The sequence below is a fragment of the Carassius auratus genome, unplaced genomic scaffold, assembly GCF_003368295.1.
Source record: "Carassius auratus strain Wakin unplaced genomic scaffold, ASM336829v1 scaf_tig00217029, whole genome shotgun sequence".
NCBI lineage: Eukaryota > Metazoa > Chordata > Actinopteri > Cypriniformes > Cyprinidae > Carassius > Carassius auratus.
This window is the reverse complement of record NW_020528861.1, coordinates 319,415-337,459: the sequence shown is the minus strand read 5'-3', so window position 1 is coordinate 337,459 and position 18,045 is coordinate 319,415. Positions and strand designations below refer to the sequence as shown.

At 36.2% G+C, this 18,045-nt stretch overlaps 1 protein-coding gene across 2 annotated transcripts; it reads right to left on the bottom strand.

The window, feature by feature from the left end:
• Positions 1-1,903: 1,903 nt before the first annotated feature.
• On the bottom strand, positions 1,904-17,997 carry LOC113099748 (NACHT, LRR and PYD domains-containing protein 3-like). Of its 2 annotated transcripts, XM_026264691.1 has the most exons (7): positions 17,527-17,997; positions 13,869-14,021; positions 9,472-11,328; positions 7,524-7,697; positions 7,244-7,417; positions 3,757-3,803; positions 1,904-3,674 (listed from the first exon to the last, which is right to left on the bottom strand). In XM_026264691.1, exons 2-7 carry the CDS (start codon positions 13,958-13,960, stop codon positions 3,148-3,150), a joined length of 2,871 nt encoding a protein of 956 aa, XP_026120476.1. In that variant the 5' UTR covers positions 13,961-14,021; positions 17,527-17,997; the 3' UTR covers positions 1,904-3,147. The 2 variants fall into 2 exon arrangements, with proteins under 2 accessions (XP_026120476.1, XP_026120477.1); XM_026264692.1 differs by lacking the exon at positions 13,869-14,021 and having other exon boundaries at positions 17,527-17,996.
• Between the last annotated feature and the right edge of the window lie 48 nt (positions 17,998-18,045).

Below are 18,045 nucleotides of genomic sequence, written 5' to 3'. Positions count from 1 at the left end.
CTCTAACTCTCTCTCTCTATTCATAGGTTGCTTTTTTTTAAAACATTAACCAATGGCAATCATTACTGCATTAAACAGAAGTAACTGCAGCTGCTTGCCAATCAATTCTGAATGTAAAGTATCTTACCATTAATATAAAAGTGTATTAAATAATTTTTATAAGTCGTTAAACCCATGTCAAGAAGCGGCACAACAGGATAAGGAGGGTGGATGATTATCGAGGGATACCCGGTTCGTCTAACCGTCACAACATATCGTGTGAACGTATTACTGACCATTTGATAATTTAATTTATGGTCTATATTTTACTGATAACTTAAACTATGTTAAAATAAATGTTACTGCAATAATTTGAGGAATGTTTCATTTGTATAGAACGTGTTGTCTTTCTTAACGCTGTATTGCACCATCGCGTGAAGTGGAAAATCGATTCCTGAGCAATCGATGCCAACTAATTCAGCACCTTCACTTTAGACAGTGCTCTTGTAACGTCGGACGTAAGAGGCAGCGTGCTAAGAAGCTTCCTAAGGGACACTTTGGGGGAACACACTTAAGAACATAAACAACATTGGTCAGATATATTTTTCGAGTCTAAGAGTGAGTGTTATCGGGGAACCAGGCCCTGAACTACTATAGTATTAATTAAAAATAAACTGACATTAGGAATCAATCTCTTGTTCTCCTTATGTTTCTATATGCATGTTAACACAATTCGGCAGCAAATGAAAACTAACGGCAGGATGTGGTTTTTCCCCAAATTTTTTTTTTTACTTCAATTTCAGTTTAATAATAAATAATTGAAGTCACATAAATCACTGTTTACACAACTCATTTATATTACATTGCTCATTTGTATTGCACTGCTCATTTATATCACATTTCTCACTTATATGACACTGCTCCCCTACTATCCATATGCATCTTTCACCTTCTCCGAGAGATGATGCATGTCGGTGACACCTGTAGTTGTCCATGCAATGTCTGTCACACTCTCGCGATGGCACAAAATGCAGCGGTAAATGAGCAGAATAAACCGTCAGCTATTTCACAGCCTGCAAGCCTTTTTCTCCACTCATACCACTCCTAGAAAATTCTTGTTTATATGACTTTGCGCCCTTTGTGGATACTTGTTTGATGTTTAAATTTGGTTTTGGTGGTCTTAATTCTTTAATTGCCAATTAATCCTAATAGCTACGATGAATCAATGGTATTTCTTTCAATGACACAATAGAATTAATCTACACTGAGGTAACTGTTTTTTTTTTTTTTTTTTTGTTTTTTTTTGATAAAGATATTAAAGTAGTTTTTCATTTTGTAGTTTTTCATTTTTTTCTTATATTTTAAATTCCAAATAGTTTTTAAATATTATTGGATGTCACCATTCCCACCAGTCGTTGCACAAGTTAAAGTTATGCACATTGACGAAAGCATGTTAGTGCGAGCCCTCCCGGAACTCATTGAGATTGCATTGCAGTGCCTTCAGTTATTTTTAATTATAAATAATTATTATAAGTCACAGTAAACATATGTTAAATTGTTATTGTTGTTGTTATTATCATTATTTTCAATATTTCTTTACTGCTAACAAAAAAGCCAATTTGCTGCTTTCTGTATCTGTTAATTGAAAATAAACTAGACAACAGTATTTTGTGTCATGTTTGAAAATGCTTTTGAGTTTAAGTGGTACCCGCTGGCCCAATTTATGAGCAGCCTAACTTACAATTGTCCTGATGGCCACTCGGGGCCACACCTCCAACTTTTATTTTCCCATTAGTCTTAAATGATACTAATACTACTACTAATAATAATAATAATACAAACACACACACACATACTTCACCCTGTAAAACTTGCACTCTCTATTCATTTTCTAACTGCTACATTTTAAAACTTGTATTTTTCAATTCTATCTTCTTACTTTCTTTTCATTATATGTATATGTATGTATATATTAGGGATTTGACAATATCTCATGGTACGAGATCTCAAAATCTGAGGTGTCCCGCGAGATCCAGCGATTGTCGCGAGAACCTCATGATATCCTCCCAGAACATTTTGCAGTTTACATTAGAGTTGCACAGTTAATTGTTTAAAGATCGCAATCTCATTTTAATCACACATAACAATCTTATTCCTGAAAGACAATGATTCAGCTATGTCTTATGACTATTTCACATCGCAAGTGTTAGTGGAGCTTTTTGTAGCTGCCATGTTAATTAATCATTAATGCTGCAGCTGATCCAGAAAGAGCAACACAAAAAGCATTTTCAGCCACACATAATTTCTGTGTTACAGACATTTAATTAACATAAGTACTGGGATAAAAGTTCATAGCATGGGTATTAACACTTATTCCCTACAGTAGCCTTCGAAACGAAAGTATCTTAACACGTGTATGTATTGTCACGTTTATACTCTTCCTTTTTTAATTTTGTTCAAATTAATATATTTTTTAAAGACTTAAGCAGTGAAAATTTTTCAAAACAACTAGTAAATTATTTTGTTTAGTTTTCAAATCTTTTTTCTTCAGAATTGTGAGATAATCATGATATCCAATTTGTATATATACGATGTGTGACTTGACACAAACCTGTTTCTGAGCTCCACAAGCAGTCATTTTGACCTCAGTGCTTGATGTTTGCTCTAATATGCATTATCAGCTATTAGACCTTTTATTAAGGCATGTGTGTCTTTCCAAATCATAACCATTCAATTGTATTTGCCACAAGTTAACTTCACTTGAAGTGTAGTAACATCTATAAGCAATATGAAGTTAACATCACCTGAAGTGTAGTAACGTCTATAAGCAATATGAATGCTCCTGAGCTAAATTTCAACTGTCCCAGATAAGGGTGTGCATACTTATGCAATGGAATGCAAAGATGTTAAAAAATGTTTTTAGCTTTAGCATTATGGTGTGTGGAGTGAAGATTGATGTGGGGAAAAAGTAATTAAAAGCAGCTTAACATATGGCAGCAACATAAAAAAGTGAAAAAATTAAGGCGTATGAATACTTTCACAAGGCACTGCATAAATAAATAAATAAATGATAGTATTTAAGCCTTACAAGAAAGCTAAAAACAATTATTAACCGATGGCAATTCAATTGCTAATGTATCCATAAAGGGGTGTGATCTCACCACAAGATCATTTATTCTGACACAAAGACAGTGAGGACTCATAAACTCTGAACCCAGCATATAGGGGTTCAGTGAATGTGGTGTTGAATGTGTGTATGTGTGTAAGTGTCTGTGTGTCAGAGACACTGAAGTAAGACAGAGTGCCAGCCGACACATCCACATACACTCCTACTCTAATAGAGGATGAACAGCTCAGTATGTCAGTTTTCTTCTTCTCATGCCAGGCAGTGTATCTCTTTTCAGTGCAGTACAGACTCCAGGATTTATCATTGAATCCAAACCAAAAGTCAGTTCCACTTTTTTCTTTGATCCTTTTATATGCCACTGCTACATGGGCCCAGCCGCTCCACTCAACCTCCCAGTAACAGCGTCCAGTCAAACGTTCTTTACATAGAACCTGCTCCTGATGATCAAATCTCTCTGGATGATCAGGATACAGCTGATTCTCTTTGACATAAGTTACCTTCCTGTATCCCTCAGAGAGGATGAGTTGAGTGTGTGCTGTGTTTGGATCCAGTGTGAGATCACAGGCATCTGAACACAAGAAGAGGTGAAAATTACAACAAGAGTTTTACACGTGTTAGTATTTGTCTGTGTGAAATAGGGGAAAACTTACATTTTCTCAGTCCTTGTGTGATTCTATAATTTTCTGCATGATCCACACTAGAAAGAAACATATATTAAACACAACATGTTTAAACTGGATCCAGAGAGAGAAGAGCTAAAAGCTTTACTAATATTAGCTACATATTATTTTGTTTGGTTGTCTAATGTTTTGTTTTCAGAATCGTGGGATAACCATGATCTATATTCTAAACATCAATTATCCAGTCATAGCTTGAAAAATACATAATATATCTGGCATCTTACTACTACTATTAGTACTGTTTCTAATATTAAAATGTAGACTAGGATGTAAAATGTACAATCTTACAGACTCTCTGTAGTACATTATCATGGATTTGGTACAGTTATAAGGCATTATAATGCTGCTTCTCAAACCCATTTTGCAAAGTTCTGCAAACCACACCCCAATCACCAATCACAGGATTCAGAATGACAGTAACCCAGGGCACAGTGCAGTATGAAAAGCCATAAAGCCTGTTTAGACCAACAAAAAACAATGTGTGCAAATAGTAAAAATCTCTTTACACTTATATATACTACTAACATTATACTTATGTTGATAGATCATCCTAAAATAATAATGGCATGCAAAGTTATACACTGTAAATGAAGTGAAGTGAAGTGACATTCAGCCAAGTATGGTGGTGAACCATACTCAGAATTTGTGCTCTGCATTTAACCCATCCGAAATGCACACACACAGAGCAGTGAACACACACACACACACACACACTGTGAGCACACACCCGAAGCAGTGGGCAGCCATTTATGCTGCGGCGCCCGGGGAGCAGTTGGGGGTTTGATGCCTTGATCAAGGGCAACTAAGTCGCCCGAGACTAGAACTCACAACCCTTCGATTGGGAGTCCAACCCACTAACCATTAGGCCATGACTTCCCGTCATAGTTTAATAAATAAATAGTTAAAAAAAGAACTATTTAAAAAACAAACAAACAAAAAAAAAAACAACGGTCAATGACTGGCAGAAACATCTCCCAAACGAAAACTGTAAAATTAAGGAAAAATATATATTAAAAAATGTTTTACAAAAATAAATAAATAAAATAAACACTGTTACTTTATATATATTTTCTGGGTTATTATTGTGAAACATTGTCTATAAAACAAATCTCTTGTAGTCAACCATTAGCTAGCAACAGCACACATGTATGAGCTAATGTAACTACTGTATCACTGCATCAGAAACTACACAGTTATAAATAAAGCAACATGGAACAAAACATCAATGTTTATTGGTATTTTCCTGGATTGAAGCACACAAAAATCATTTAAATCCCAGCAGAACATGAAACACTAACAGATATCTATAGATCACAGCATCTTAATTTATTACAATCCAGTCTGGCTTTATTTATTTCATACAAAAACTTCTTATTGAGAATTAACAGCGGTTTAGATGTTGGTGTTATATTGAAAATAATAACGTTTTTGTGAAGATAAGCATTTGCTTTGTGTGTATTTAAGGAAAATCTGATCAGGGGACTTTTCACTCATCATATAGTGGCCTGATTCACTAACTAATCTATGCCCATATTGTCCATTTATTCATTTCACATAATTGTGTGATCATTACTTTTTTAAAATGTGTGCCAGTCGATTACGCACAAAAATCATAATCATTGTGGTATCACACTCATCCAGGATACAGAATGTTTGTTCCTTTACCCTCTGGTAAGAGGTACAGGGCATTTAGATCCAGGACAAATACGTTACAGAACATTTTTTTAAATACCTGTATCTGTCCTAACATATCCTATTATTACTTTACAATTTAAACAGTTATTGAAGATGGTGAAAGGGCATGCAATATATGTATTTTAATAATAATAATGTAATTTTTATAATGTTATTCTAATGTTCAATATGTTTCTAGAGGTTTTTATGTCACTCAAGGTGTAAGCTTTAATCATTTGTTTAATGTTTTGAGAGCTTGCCACTCTAAATTTGTATTCAGAAATGATAAATAAAGGTAAATTTAAGTCATGGTTTTAGAATACTACTAAAATCCTGTCCTGCTTTGATATTTTGAAAGTTTTTAAAGTCATTATATAGAAAGTACTTGCACAAAATCACGTGGACTCATAGACATAAATAATCTGTGTATGAACCTCAATAATGGTGACAACAAAACATTCAAGTAAATAGATCAACTCTGAATATCATAAAACAAGCTACAAAAGTCACACAAAAAAACTTTTGCTGATTGTCACCATTGAGATTCATGTGCTGATTCTTGATGTTCATGTCAAAAACACAGCTGAAATCACTTTCTATAAAATTAATTACAAATAAATCAGAAAGTTAGACTGTCACAAAATCTCAAGACTACTGTAGATAATACAATACTAGCAGCTGATATGCTCAGACATAAAACATATGATGAGATTATTAAATGAGATCATTGCATGATAATTGAATCTTCATCAATAAGTAACCAAGTTCATCAGATCAGATATCCTTGAGCAACATTCACTATAGCAAACGTTATTTAGAAACACAGTTACCGTAGCCAAAGAAAAACTGACGTTAAAAAGTCAAGGGTCAAGAGCCCAACTAAAGCAAATGCTTATCTCCTCAACGGTGACTTCAAACATCACTATTTTCAATAAAACATCAACATCTAAACCTCTGTTAATTCTCAATAAGAAGTTTTTTATGAAGGAAGAAAAGTCAGACTGGTTTGTAATTAGTGAAAATGCTGAGATCTAGAGAGATTTGTTAGTGTTTAATGTTCTGTTGCTAACAGAAATTAGATTTTTTGAGAAATTTTGAATTTTTTAATAAATGTAAAACAAAAACAGTAAAGGTGTTAATTTTGTAATAATTTAAGAAATACCTGTAAATTAAATTGTTTTACTTTAATTTTAAGATTTTTAATAATTCAAGAAATATCTCTAAAATAACAGTTGCTCCTCATGTTGTCAGCTTGTTTAAATAATTAGACTTTACATTTAGATTTAGTTTTTTGTTTGCCAGCTGTTTCTGCAAGTTATTTGTCATCTAATGGTTTTGTTATTGTATTAATTACAGATTATTTTTGTAATTTTACCTATATTTGTATGTAACTGAAAACAGAAAAATCCTGTACAAAAATACAGATTTGTTTTTGTATAAAAAATGTGATTCACTGTAATTTGTGATGAATGCTATAAGGTAAAATAACAGATGAGTAGTCAATTTAGAAAATTTTACAGAAAAGAAACGGAAAACAACCTCCAACGGAAAACAACCTCCAATATCCATATATTTTCAGTTAAATTTTGATATTTCTAACTGTGTAGAAAATTACTTATGAATCTTAACCCACCAAATTGGTAAGTGAGTTGATAATATTTCCTGCCATAGTAAATGTTTACCTGCATTTGGTGGGTTGACCAGATTCATTTTTTAACCCTGAACTTAACTGAGATTAGCAGTATTAGTGATCTTGAGTAAAACCACTTTACTCCCAACATACTTGAGTGTCTCCAGCTTATAATTTGGATTCTCCAGTTTGTGTTTGAGCAGCTGGACTCCTGATGGTCCTGGGTGATTGTAGCTCAGATCCAGCTCTCTCAGATGTGAGGGGTTTGAACTCAGAGCTGAAGACAAATAACCACAGCCTTCCTCTGTCACCATACAGCCAGACAACCTGCAGATACACAGTCATATTCCACAGACACACATCAACTGTCAGATCTACAAACATTAGTATGACCAGCTGACTATATGTATATATATTATATGTTTTTAAACACCTCAGTATCTCCAGCTGACAGTTTAGTCTCTTCAGTCCATTGGAGAGCAGCTTCACTCCTGAATCCTGCAGGTCATTGTTACTTAGATCCAGTTCTCTCAGGACAGAGTTTGAAGATTGGAGAACTGATGACACAATTTCACAGGACTGACCAGTTAGATTACAACCAGCAAATCTAAAGGATAAAACATAAAATAAAAGATGTTCATGGCTCTAGACTCATTCTTCCCTCTGGTCACTCTTTTGCGATTCTTGATTCAAATTTGCGATCTTGGTGTCACGTTTTACAGAAAAACATTATTGTTTGTTTTGCTTATATCAATAGACCTTTCACTTTTAAGACAAACAAAAGATGGATTCATTGCTATTCTTAATTAAAAAGCACAACTACAAGAAAACAGTAAGCTGCAGTGATAAACTGTTTTACACAATGTTTATTAACAAAAAATAATGAGATGATTCATGGCATAGGCCTACAACACATGCTGTACTATATAGCAAATAATAAATTACAGAATGTTTAGCAAACACTGTGGAATCAAATAAATAAAAAAGAAAGCCTCCATAGTCAATCCTCAATATTCATGTCATTTTTGCCACATGCACCTTCACACATGTACTAAAATGGCAAGAATAAACCAGGCCCTAAACCTGAAGCGCTCACACTGAAAACATCTCTCTTCATGTGATCAGTGAAATCTGACTCCTGCTAAGGCTCTGAAACATGCTGTATGGAGCAGTCACTTTGGAGCAGTGCAGACCATGCTCTTGCACAAATGTGAATTTGTGCAACCCCCTTTGGTTCCTTACTGCCACACCTAGTTCTTGTTCTAAGTGGGTCTTCGGCATGGGAGGCAGGATCACTAACAAGGAGGTTAAAGACTGCAGCCACTAGCATCTGTTGCTAGTGCACTTCTTGAGATCAGGGGAGTGAGGTTTACCTGCACCTAGGGGTGGGCAATATGACCAAAATCCTATATCACTATATACATCTTTAGTTATTATAGTTAATTTTTCTTTTAATAAGATTTTTTATATTAAGATTTGATACCATATAATTTTCCTAATCTTTCTCACCAATGTCAATATCAAACTAACACCAGAAAATAATAATAATAATAATAATAACAATAATAATAATAATAATAATAATAATAATAAAACTCAAGCTCACTGGAGATACATAAACAGTCAGTGATGAAATAAGAACAGGAAACTATTGTTTCTATCTATCTATCTATCTACACATAATCATTAGCATTATTTATTTATTTTCATCTTATTGTAGTTAGAAAAGTGATTAAGTGAAAAGCAGTTAAGAGATTTTCATGTCGAATATTGGACAGCTTCCCCTTTAAGACCGATGTCCGGATCCAATATACTGTTACATATGTGCTTTCTCTCGCAACTGTTTACACTCCCTTAAGACCTAAATTACTGTGTTATGAGGATACTTGCATTTGGATGCATAAAAGTGTTAAAGAAATTGTGTGCATCATTGGAACTGATGTACTCCATATTTAAAGAGAGAGGCCGGCATTTCTGTTGTTTTGTTTGTGACATCCTTTGCGGGAAATGCCGGCACAAGGGTGCTCACAGTGCTTAATCACATGTCACACCAGAACCATTTTTAGAACTGAAAGATAGAAATTACCCATGGTTTTGGTTATTTCGGAATAAGAACCAGTTATCGGTTCCCAAACACTACTAATAACATATATTGTTTGGTTTCCTCAGTTGTGGTATTGCCGGCCCGAGACTCAAACCCACAACCTTAGAGTTAAGAGTTAAATTCTCTAACCATTAGGCCACAACTTCCCCATTTAGGATGTTCAATTAACCTAACCTGCATGTCTTTGGGCTGTGGAAGGAAACCAGAGCACCCAGTGTAAACTCACGCAGATACAGGGAGAACATGCATCTGAGAACATCACTGTGCCTTCACTCACAGGGCTTTTCTGCAGTTGATCACAGCTGGTATGAGTCTTCTTCTCCCCTCATCTGATGTGTTGTATTTCTTGAGGTCGAGCTCATCCAGTGGCTCCTCTGACATCTGAAGCATGTAGGCGATTGTTGAACAGTGAGCAGGAGATAGTTTCTTTTCTGAGTGTTTGTCTGATTTCACAAACTCCTGAATCTCTCTGAACAGACTCTGATCTTTCACTTCCAGCAGACAGAGGAACAGACTGATGGATCTTTCAGTGGAGAGTTCATGCCCATATTTGATCTTCTCTTTAATGTACTGTGTGGTTCTCCTGATGCTCTCTGAGCTGTTCTCTGTGTGTGTCAGTAAATCCTGTAGGAGTCTCTGATTGGATTCCAGTGAGATGCCCAGCAGGAACCGCAGAAACAGATCCAGACGTCCATTCACACTCTCAAGGGCTTCATCCACTGTTATTTTAAGCACATTTCTTACAGAAACAAAATTCTTCAGTCCCTTCACAATTTCATTTACATGGTAGTAAAACACATAGAAAGCAGCAAGAAACTCCTGAACACTCAGATGAATAAAGCTGTAGACTTTCTTCTGATGAATCACAGACTCCTCCTTAAAGATGTGAATCCCAGAATACACTGAGGCATCAGTGATGTCTATGCCGCTCTCAATCAGGTCCTCCTCACAGAACATCACATTGCCCTTCATCAGCTGTTTGAAAGCCACTTCAGCAAGTTTCACAATCACTTCTCTGTTGGACTGCAGTTGTTTCTCTTTATCGCTCTCTTCATACTTCTGGTTCCTCATGTTTATCTGAATCAGAAGGAAGTGGATGTACATTTCAGTCAGAGTTTGAGGGATTTCTGCTCTCAGATCTTCTTCCAGTAGCTTCTGAAGCACAGTGGATGAGATCCAGCAGAAGACGGGGATGTGGCACATGATGTGGAGGCTTCTTGCTCTTCTGATGTGTGAGATGATTCTGCTGGCTTGATGCTCATCACTGATTCTCTTCCTGAAATATTCCTCCTTCTGAGGCTCAGTGAATCCCTGAATTTCTGTCAGACGGTGGATGTATTTGGAGGGGATCTGATTGGCTGCTGCTGGTCTGGAGGTGATCCAGATGAGAGCAGAGGGAAGCAGCTCTCCTTTCATGAGCCTTGACATCAACACAGCCACTGATGAAGTCTCAGTCACATCACAAATTTTCTGAGCATCTGAAAACATCAGTGTGATTCTGCTTTCATCCAGACCATCAAAGATGAACACAACTTTACACTCCTCATAAATCTGTGAGTCCAGATCTTGAAGTTCAGGATGAAAGTCCAACAGAAGTCTGTGAAGACTGTACTGATGATCTGAAATCAAGTTCAGCTCTCGAAATGGAAGCACAAACATGAAATCTACATCCTGATTGGCTTTTCCCTCGGCCCAGTCCAGAATGAACTTCTGCACAGACACCGTTTTGCCGATTCCAGCGATGCCTTTAGTAAGAACAGTCTTGATCTGGTCTTTCTCTTCACATAATGCTTCAGCTGAGGCTTTAAATATGTCATTGCAGTCAATTGCAGTGTCTTGTGAGTGTTGTGTTCTGGCCGTTTTCTCCATCTGTAGAACCTCATGTTCTTTATTCACTCCTTCTCTCTCTCCCTCTATGACGTAGTGCTGTGTGTAGATGCTGTTTAGCCAGGTTTCATTCTCTTGGAGTCTAGTTCCCCTAAATAATCTCTTGTACTTTTTCTTCATGCTGGTTTTGTACTGGTCTTTGATACTGTGCAGTTCTCCAGTCTCCAGTACGTGTGTCTGCAGTAATGTTTCAGGTTTGTCTTGCCTGATGTGAGCATGATAGTGGGATGTAGAGGATGGTAGAGATCTGATCAGCACATGAAAAAGAAAAGGGCAGCAAAAATGTCAATGCACCTTTACACTGCATGTACATATTTTTTTTAAGTTTATTAAATCTGGGATGCACTACAGTAAATTAGCAGCCAAATATTTGTACTAACAGAGGCACAAAAGTCAATAATTAATCACTGAATGTAAAAGATCCATGAATTTTCTACTCTTCACTGACACACCACTGGGTTTGTAAATATTTTTGAGGCGTATTATAGTCATGGAGGGAACTGTCAGACTTAAAGGGATACTTCATCCCAAAATCAAAATGTTGTCATTATTCACTCACCCCCATCTTGTTCCAAATCCATGAAAGCTTAATTTGTCTTCGGAACACAATTTAAAGTGATAGTTCACCCAAAAATCAAAATTATGTCATTAATAACTCACCCTCATGTCGTTCCAAACCAGTGAGACCTCAGTTTATCTTTTAGATAAAGATATTTTAGATTTAGTCTGAGAGCTCTCAGTCCCTCCATTGAAGCTGTGTGAACGCTATACTGTCCATGTCCAGAAAGGTAAGAAAAACATCATCAAAGTAGTCATCTGTGACATCAGAGGGTCAGTTAGAATATTTTGAAGCATTAAAAAAAAAATTTGGTCCAAAAATAGCAAAAACTACGACTTTATTCAGCATCGTCTTCTCTTCCGTGTCTGTTATGAGAGAGAGTTTAAAACTAAGAAGTTTGTGATATCCGGTTCGTGAACGAATCATTCGATGTAACCGGATCTTTTTGAACCAGTTCACCAATTCGAACTGAATTGTTTTAAATGGTTCACGTCTCCAATACGCATTAATCCACAAATGACTTAAGCTGTTAATTTTTTTCAATGTGGCTGACACTCCCTCGGAGTTCAAACAAACCAATATCCCGGAGTAATTCATTTACTCAAACAGTACACTGACTGAACTGCTGTGAAGAGAGAACTGAAGATGAACACCGAGCCGAGCCAGATAACGAACAAAAGACTCACTCGTTCTCGGGTCAAAAACCGTTTCTGTCAGACACGTCTGATTCGAGAACCGAGGAGCTGATGATACTGTGCATGTGTGATTCAGCGTGAAGCAGACTGACACACAGAGCATCTGAACCAAACTGATTCTTTTGGTGATTGATTCTGAACTGATTCTGTGCTAATGTTATGAGAGTGGGTAAACCGAAGGCTTGAATCAAGGGCAATCATTGCCAATGACGCCATTACGTCGAGCGCAAAAGAACCGGTGAACCGTTTTCTTCAAAAGGTTTATTGAATCAAACTGTCCGGAAGAACTACTGGTGATCCGAAAACCGATGCAACCGGCTCTTCACTCGTGAACGAGTCAATCGTTTGTTCGTTATCTGGCTGGGCTCGGTGTTCATCTTCAGTTCTCTCTTCACAGCAGTTCAGTCAGTGTACTGTTTGAGTAAATTAATTACTCCGGGATATTGGTTTGTTTTAACTCAGAAGGAGTGTCAGCCACATTAAAAAAGTTAACAGCTTAAGTCATTTGTGGATTAATGCGTACTGGAGACGCGAACCATTTAAAACAATCAGTTCGATTTGGTGAACTGGTTCAAAAAGATCCGGTTACCTCCAATGATTCATTCGCGAACCGAATATCACAAACTGCTTTGTTTTGAACTCTCTCACAATAGACATGTATTTTCGATGCTTCAAAATATTCTTACTGACCCTCTGATGTCACATGGACTACTTTGGTGATGTTTTTCTTACCTTTCTGGACATGGACAGTATACCGTACACACAGTTTCAATGGAGGGACTGAGAGCTCTCGAACTAAATCAACAAATTTCTTAAACTGTGTTCCAAAGATAAACGGAGGTCTCACTGGTTTGGAACGACATGAGGGTAAGTTATTAATGACATAATTTAGATTTTTGGGTGAACTATCCCTTTAATATATTTTGGATGAAAACAGGGAGGCTTGAGACTGTCCCATAGACTGCCAAATAAATAACAGTGTCAATATACAGGAAAGTATGAAAAGCATCTTCAGAATAGTCCTTCTACCACCAGACTTACCAAAATCATGACAACTCTTATTTTTGTAATAAAAAAACATTTTTGATGTAATATGTCAATTTAAACTTTGACAAGCATCATACATCAGAAATTGTGCCCACATTTGCTGCAGAAAGACCATTTTGCCCATTACCAATAAATAGGGGGAAAATATGTGAGTGAAATAAAAACATTATTTTACATTTGGATGACAATATGTCCCTTCAAATGTGTTCCACACCATGTTACCTTTATATATTTGGAAAAAATAGACAGTTGAGAAAAAGCATTTCTTTCTGATTACCATTTGACATGTTAAGGACTAAAAAAATTAATTGTGGTTTTAGTTTATATTATAATTTTATTATTATGTATTTATTTATTACAAAAATAAAGAGACCAAGGAAAAAAAATTTGTGTTTTTTTTAGCTTCAGTTAGCTTCAATTGCTATTAGGGACACATGAGGATTAGGTAGATTTTTTTAATAACAAGTTTAAGGCCTAGCATGTTACCTGGGGTAAGAGATCACTGTGGCATCACTGAATGTAGAGGAAGGATTCCCCCTGGGTTGATCACTGCTTGATCCAGCAGATGGAGAACTCATTTTAGAGTCTGTGTATTCCCACTTTCAGTTATAAAGGACTGCTTAGAGACTGATTTCAGACCTTGTATAGAGATAAAAAATACAGAACATTTGTATCGTACAATTATCTCATTGAATGAAAAACTGGGCCGTGACCACCATAGACATTTTGGGAAACAAGTTCCCCCAATAATCAGAAATGGCCAAATTGTTTTAACGTGCACAGAAGCAGAGCACAAATTCCAGTTTGTAGCATCAGTTTTAAAGGGTTAGTTCACCCAAAAATGAAAATTCTGTCCTTAATTACTCACCCTCATGTCGTTCCAAACACGTAAGACCTCCAATCATCTTTGGAACACAAATTAAAATATCTGACCCTCCATAGACAGCAAGGATTCGAACACGATCATCGTTAAAACAATCCATGTGACATCAGTAGTTCAACATTAATTTTACAAAGCTGTGAGAAAGTCTTTATAATAATGACTACATTCAATAATTTGTCTCCTCCATATCACACTAGCATAATTTTGGAGAGTATCCACTGAATGTATGCAACGTATGTACGCGGATACATTGTTGACATTCAGACCAAAGCGAAAACAGTTTAAACAATAGGGGTGTAACGATATGGATCGATACACCGATGTAATGTCTAACGAGATACAATGTATTGATGCCACACGTAAAATACCGATATTTGTAGCATAAATAGGCACCTTATTTTGATACTGTCCATATTATAACCAATGTCCATCTATGCATCACCGGCAACCGTGCTGGAATCCTCCCGGGCTGATGCTCACAAGTCCGGGGTAAGTATACAGCGTGCTGTTAACAGTCCTACCACGTCTACTCCGTGTGTTTCTCTTCACAGGCCTGGTGCACCCAGGACTCGATCTTCCCAGATATCCTTCACTCCAATCCACAGCGGACTTCTCCCCCTCCGCTGCCTTCGGTCTTTAGAGATTTCCAACCGGAACTGATTCTCTCCCCTCCGCGAGACAGAACGTGATGCTGTGATCGTCGGAGACTCCCATCGTCCAACACGTCCGTCCTACGTTAACTAAAAGTAAAGTGCACACTCACTGTTTCCCTGGTGCTTGTGGTCTCTATGTTTCTGCGCAGATAGATACCCACGACTTCAGGAGCCTTCCCATGTATCGACAAGGACAACAATTTTGTTCTACCCGCTTAAATGATAGAAGCACTTGCACTGTCCAATCTATAAAGACTGTGTCTGTTCCCCGAATAGTGAGGTCAAAATATACATTTTTAAAGCAGGCTCTAAAGAAAAATCTTAACCAGAAAATTGCTAAATGAAACAATTTTTTAAGTTTGGGCTCCTAAACATTAGATCACTCACACCCAAAGCAGTTATTGTAAATGAAATGATCACAGATAATAGTTTTGATGTACTCTGCTTGACTGAAACCTGGCTAAAACCAAATGATTATTTTGGTCTAAATGAGTCCACTCCACCAAACTACTGTTATAAGCATGAGCCCCGTCAGACTGGTCAACAATATATAGTGATATTCTCAATGTTACCCAGAAAACAGGATACAGGTTTAACTCATTTGAAATACTTCTGCTTAATGTTACTCTGTCAGATATGCAAAAGAGATCTATCCTAAATCTTTTCATTTGGCTACTGTGTATAGACTGCAGGGCCGTATACATATGTGATTCAATAATTTTGCAGATTCCTGTATTGTTTTGTCATTGCTGATAATAATGTTCATTGTCTCTTTGTTTATGTATTTCATTTATTTTTCTGTACATTTTTGCCCTTTATACATTAACTGACAGTAAATGCATATATTGTAGAAACTTAGTTTTCTGTAAAGTTGCTTTGCAATGATTTGTATAATGAAAAGTGCTATACAAATTAATCTATATTTAATATATAAAGAAAATACTATGCAGTGTTATTTTACATTTGATTATTAAATTTCTATACCTGATTTTTTTTTTCAGATCTACCAAAAAAAAAAAAAAAAAAAAAAATGAAATGCATTGTTTATTTAATTTGTGTCTTTGTTATATTGCATTTATTTTCTGCTACATGAATCTGTCTGCTACCACTGCTACTTTTTTACAAGAGTATCCTACTGATCCAGGGACAATAATTAAAAACAATAATCATTTAAAAATTAATTTAAATATAATAATGTTGTGTAGTCTATAATAGCCTACTAAAGACAACCAGTTTTACTCACTAAAATATTTATTCATCATAAAATGATAACTTCATAATTGTATTGAAGTCTTACACACATGCAATACAGATAATGTAGAGTCGTGCATTAATTTGAGGGATGACAGATATCATGGGAGTTGCTTGATGGAGCACAGGAGATGCAGAAAATTACCTTCAATAAATTTCATTAATGCTATCACGTAACAAATCTGTCCAACATAGGTATATAATATAATAATATAGATATATCAATCAATATTCTACTGCATCGAATCGTATCGAAATTTTATCGTTTCATTTTTAGAAGTATTGGTAAATATAATATCGCTGGTTTATGAGAATCCATATCATCTGAACCACCAAAACAATGTACACACATACATATGCTGCACTGATATATGTTTATGAATGTGATACTCTCCAAAGATGGCACTATAGGGTGACACAGAGGAGACAAATTCGGGTTGAACTACTGATGTCAAATGGATTATTAGGATCCTTGCTGTCTATGGAGGGTCAGAGAGCTCTCGGAATTGATAAATAATATCTTCATTTGTGTCCGAAGATGGTTTGGAACAACATGAGTAATGAATGACAGAATTTTCATTTTTGGGTGAACTATCGATTTAACTGGAAAGAGAGTTGGGTAATAGAGATAACAAAACAATATTTGACAACTTTATTTTTTTTTAGAATAGTAATGTTTCTAATGTAATTTTAAACCGTTGTAATTAATTTCTGCTTAAATACTGTATGTTATTTTTGAATTGAAAATACGGTAGGCCTATCATTTTGTAATTCCTAACTGACGAGACAATATGTTTTTCATTCATGTTTGCATGTAATATACATTTAAAAATGTAATTTTTTATTTGTTTTTGCAAATAGTTCACGATTATTATTCTCCTCTACAATTTTTTAAAAATAATCTACTGAACCACTTCCATTGCCAATGCTTCTGCCATTTTATCATTCATAATAATCATTATTTATCATTATTAATCGTAATTATAACGGCATGGCTATATAAGGAATAAGATTTGAACTTACCTACTTGACAAAATATGCAACCGTTTAAAGCCTTATGCCGTCTTTTTTTTTTTTTTTCTTTCACTTTCAGTATAGCGATCTAGCTTGAACTTCACCTAGAAACACACAACAACTATCTTACTCCCACTAGTGGCGCTAGAGAATATCTGAGCTCCCAGACATGGTTCAGTTATCATCTTTCAAAATCATGTTTTTACCCCTCCACTTCCTGTGGTAGAATGTAACACAGGAATAATCGAGTTTGAGTTAACAGATCTGCTCACTGTTCGGGTATGTGATCTGACTTGTTTGACACCACTGTGGTCAGATCTGGTCCAGTCTATGTGTGTATTACCTTGCAGTCATGCAGTTCTCCGTGTCAGCTCTCTCTCAGCTCACAGTGACACAGCTCAGATGATCCAGACACCAGCTGTGTCCCACAGATAGATGCGTGTCCTGGACACACGGACTCACAGAGACCAATGAAGACAGACTGAGAGATGAGAGGTGAAACCAGAAAGACAGATAAAATGGAGGAGAGCAGACAGTGTGTGAGTGTGACGTACGTTTCTCTGAACCGTTTCTCTCCTGTGATGCCAACAAGGAAGTAACGTCAACTGTAATTCATCGACTGGCCGCTAGAGGCTTGCTGCAAAAGAGTCAATCCCATAGACTCCAATGTTAAAACAATATCATCTGCCTGTAATACCGGACTTTCAGGAGCGCATTTGAAGGACCGCATTTCTAGGACCCTAGTTTTTTCTCCGACCTACCAAGTCGGAGAACCGCAGTCCCTCCCAGGAACACATTTCCAGGACCCTAGATTTGGAGGACCGAAAAAAGTGCAACCAATGCAGCATTAACACCCAGTTTT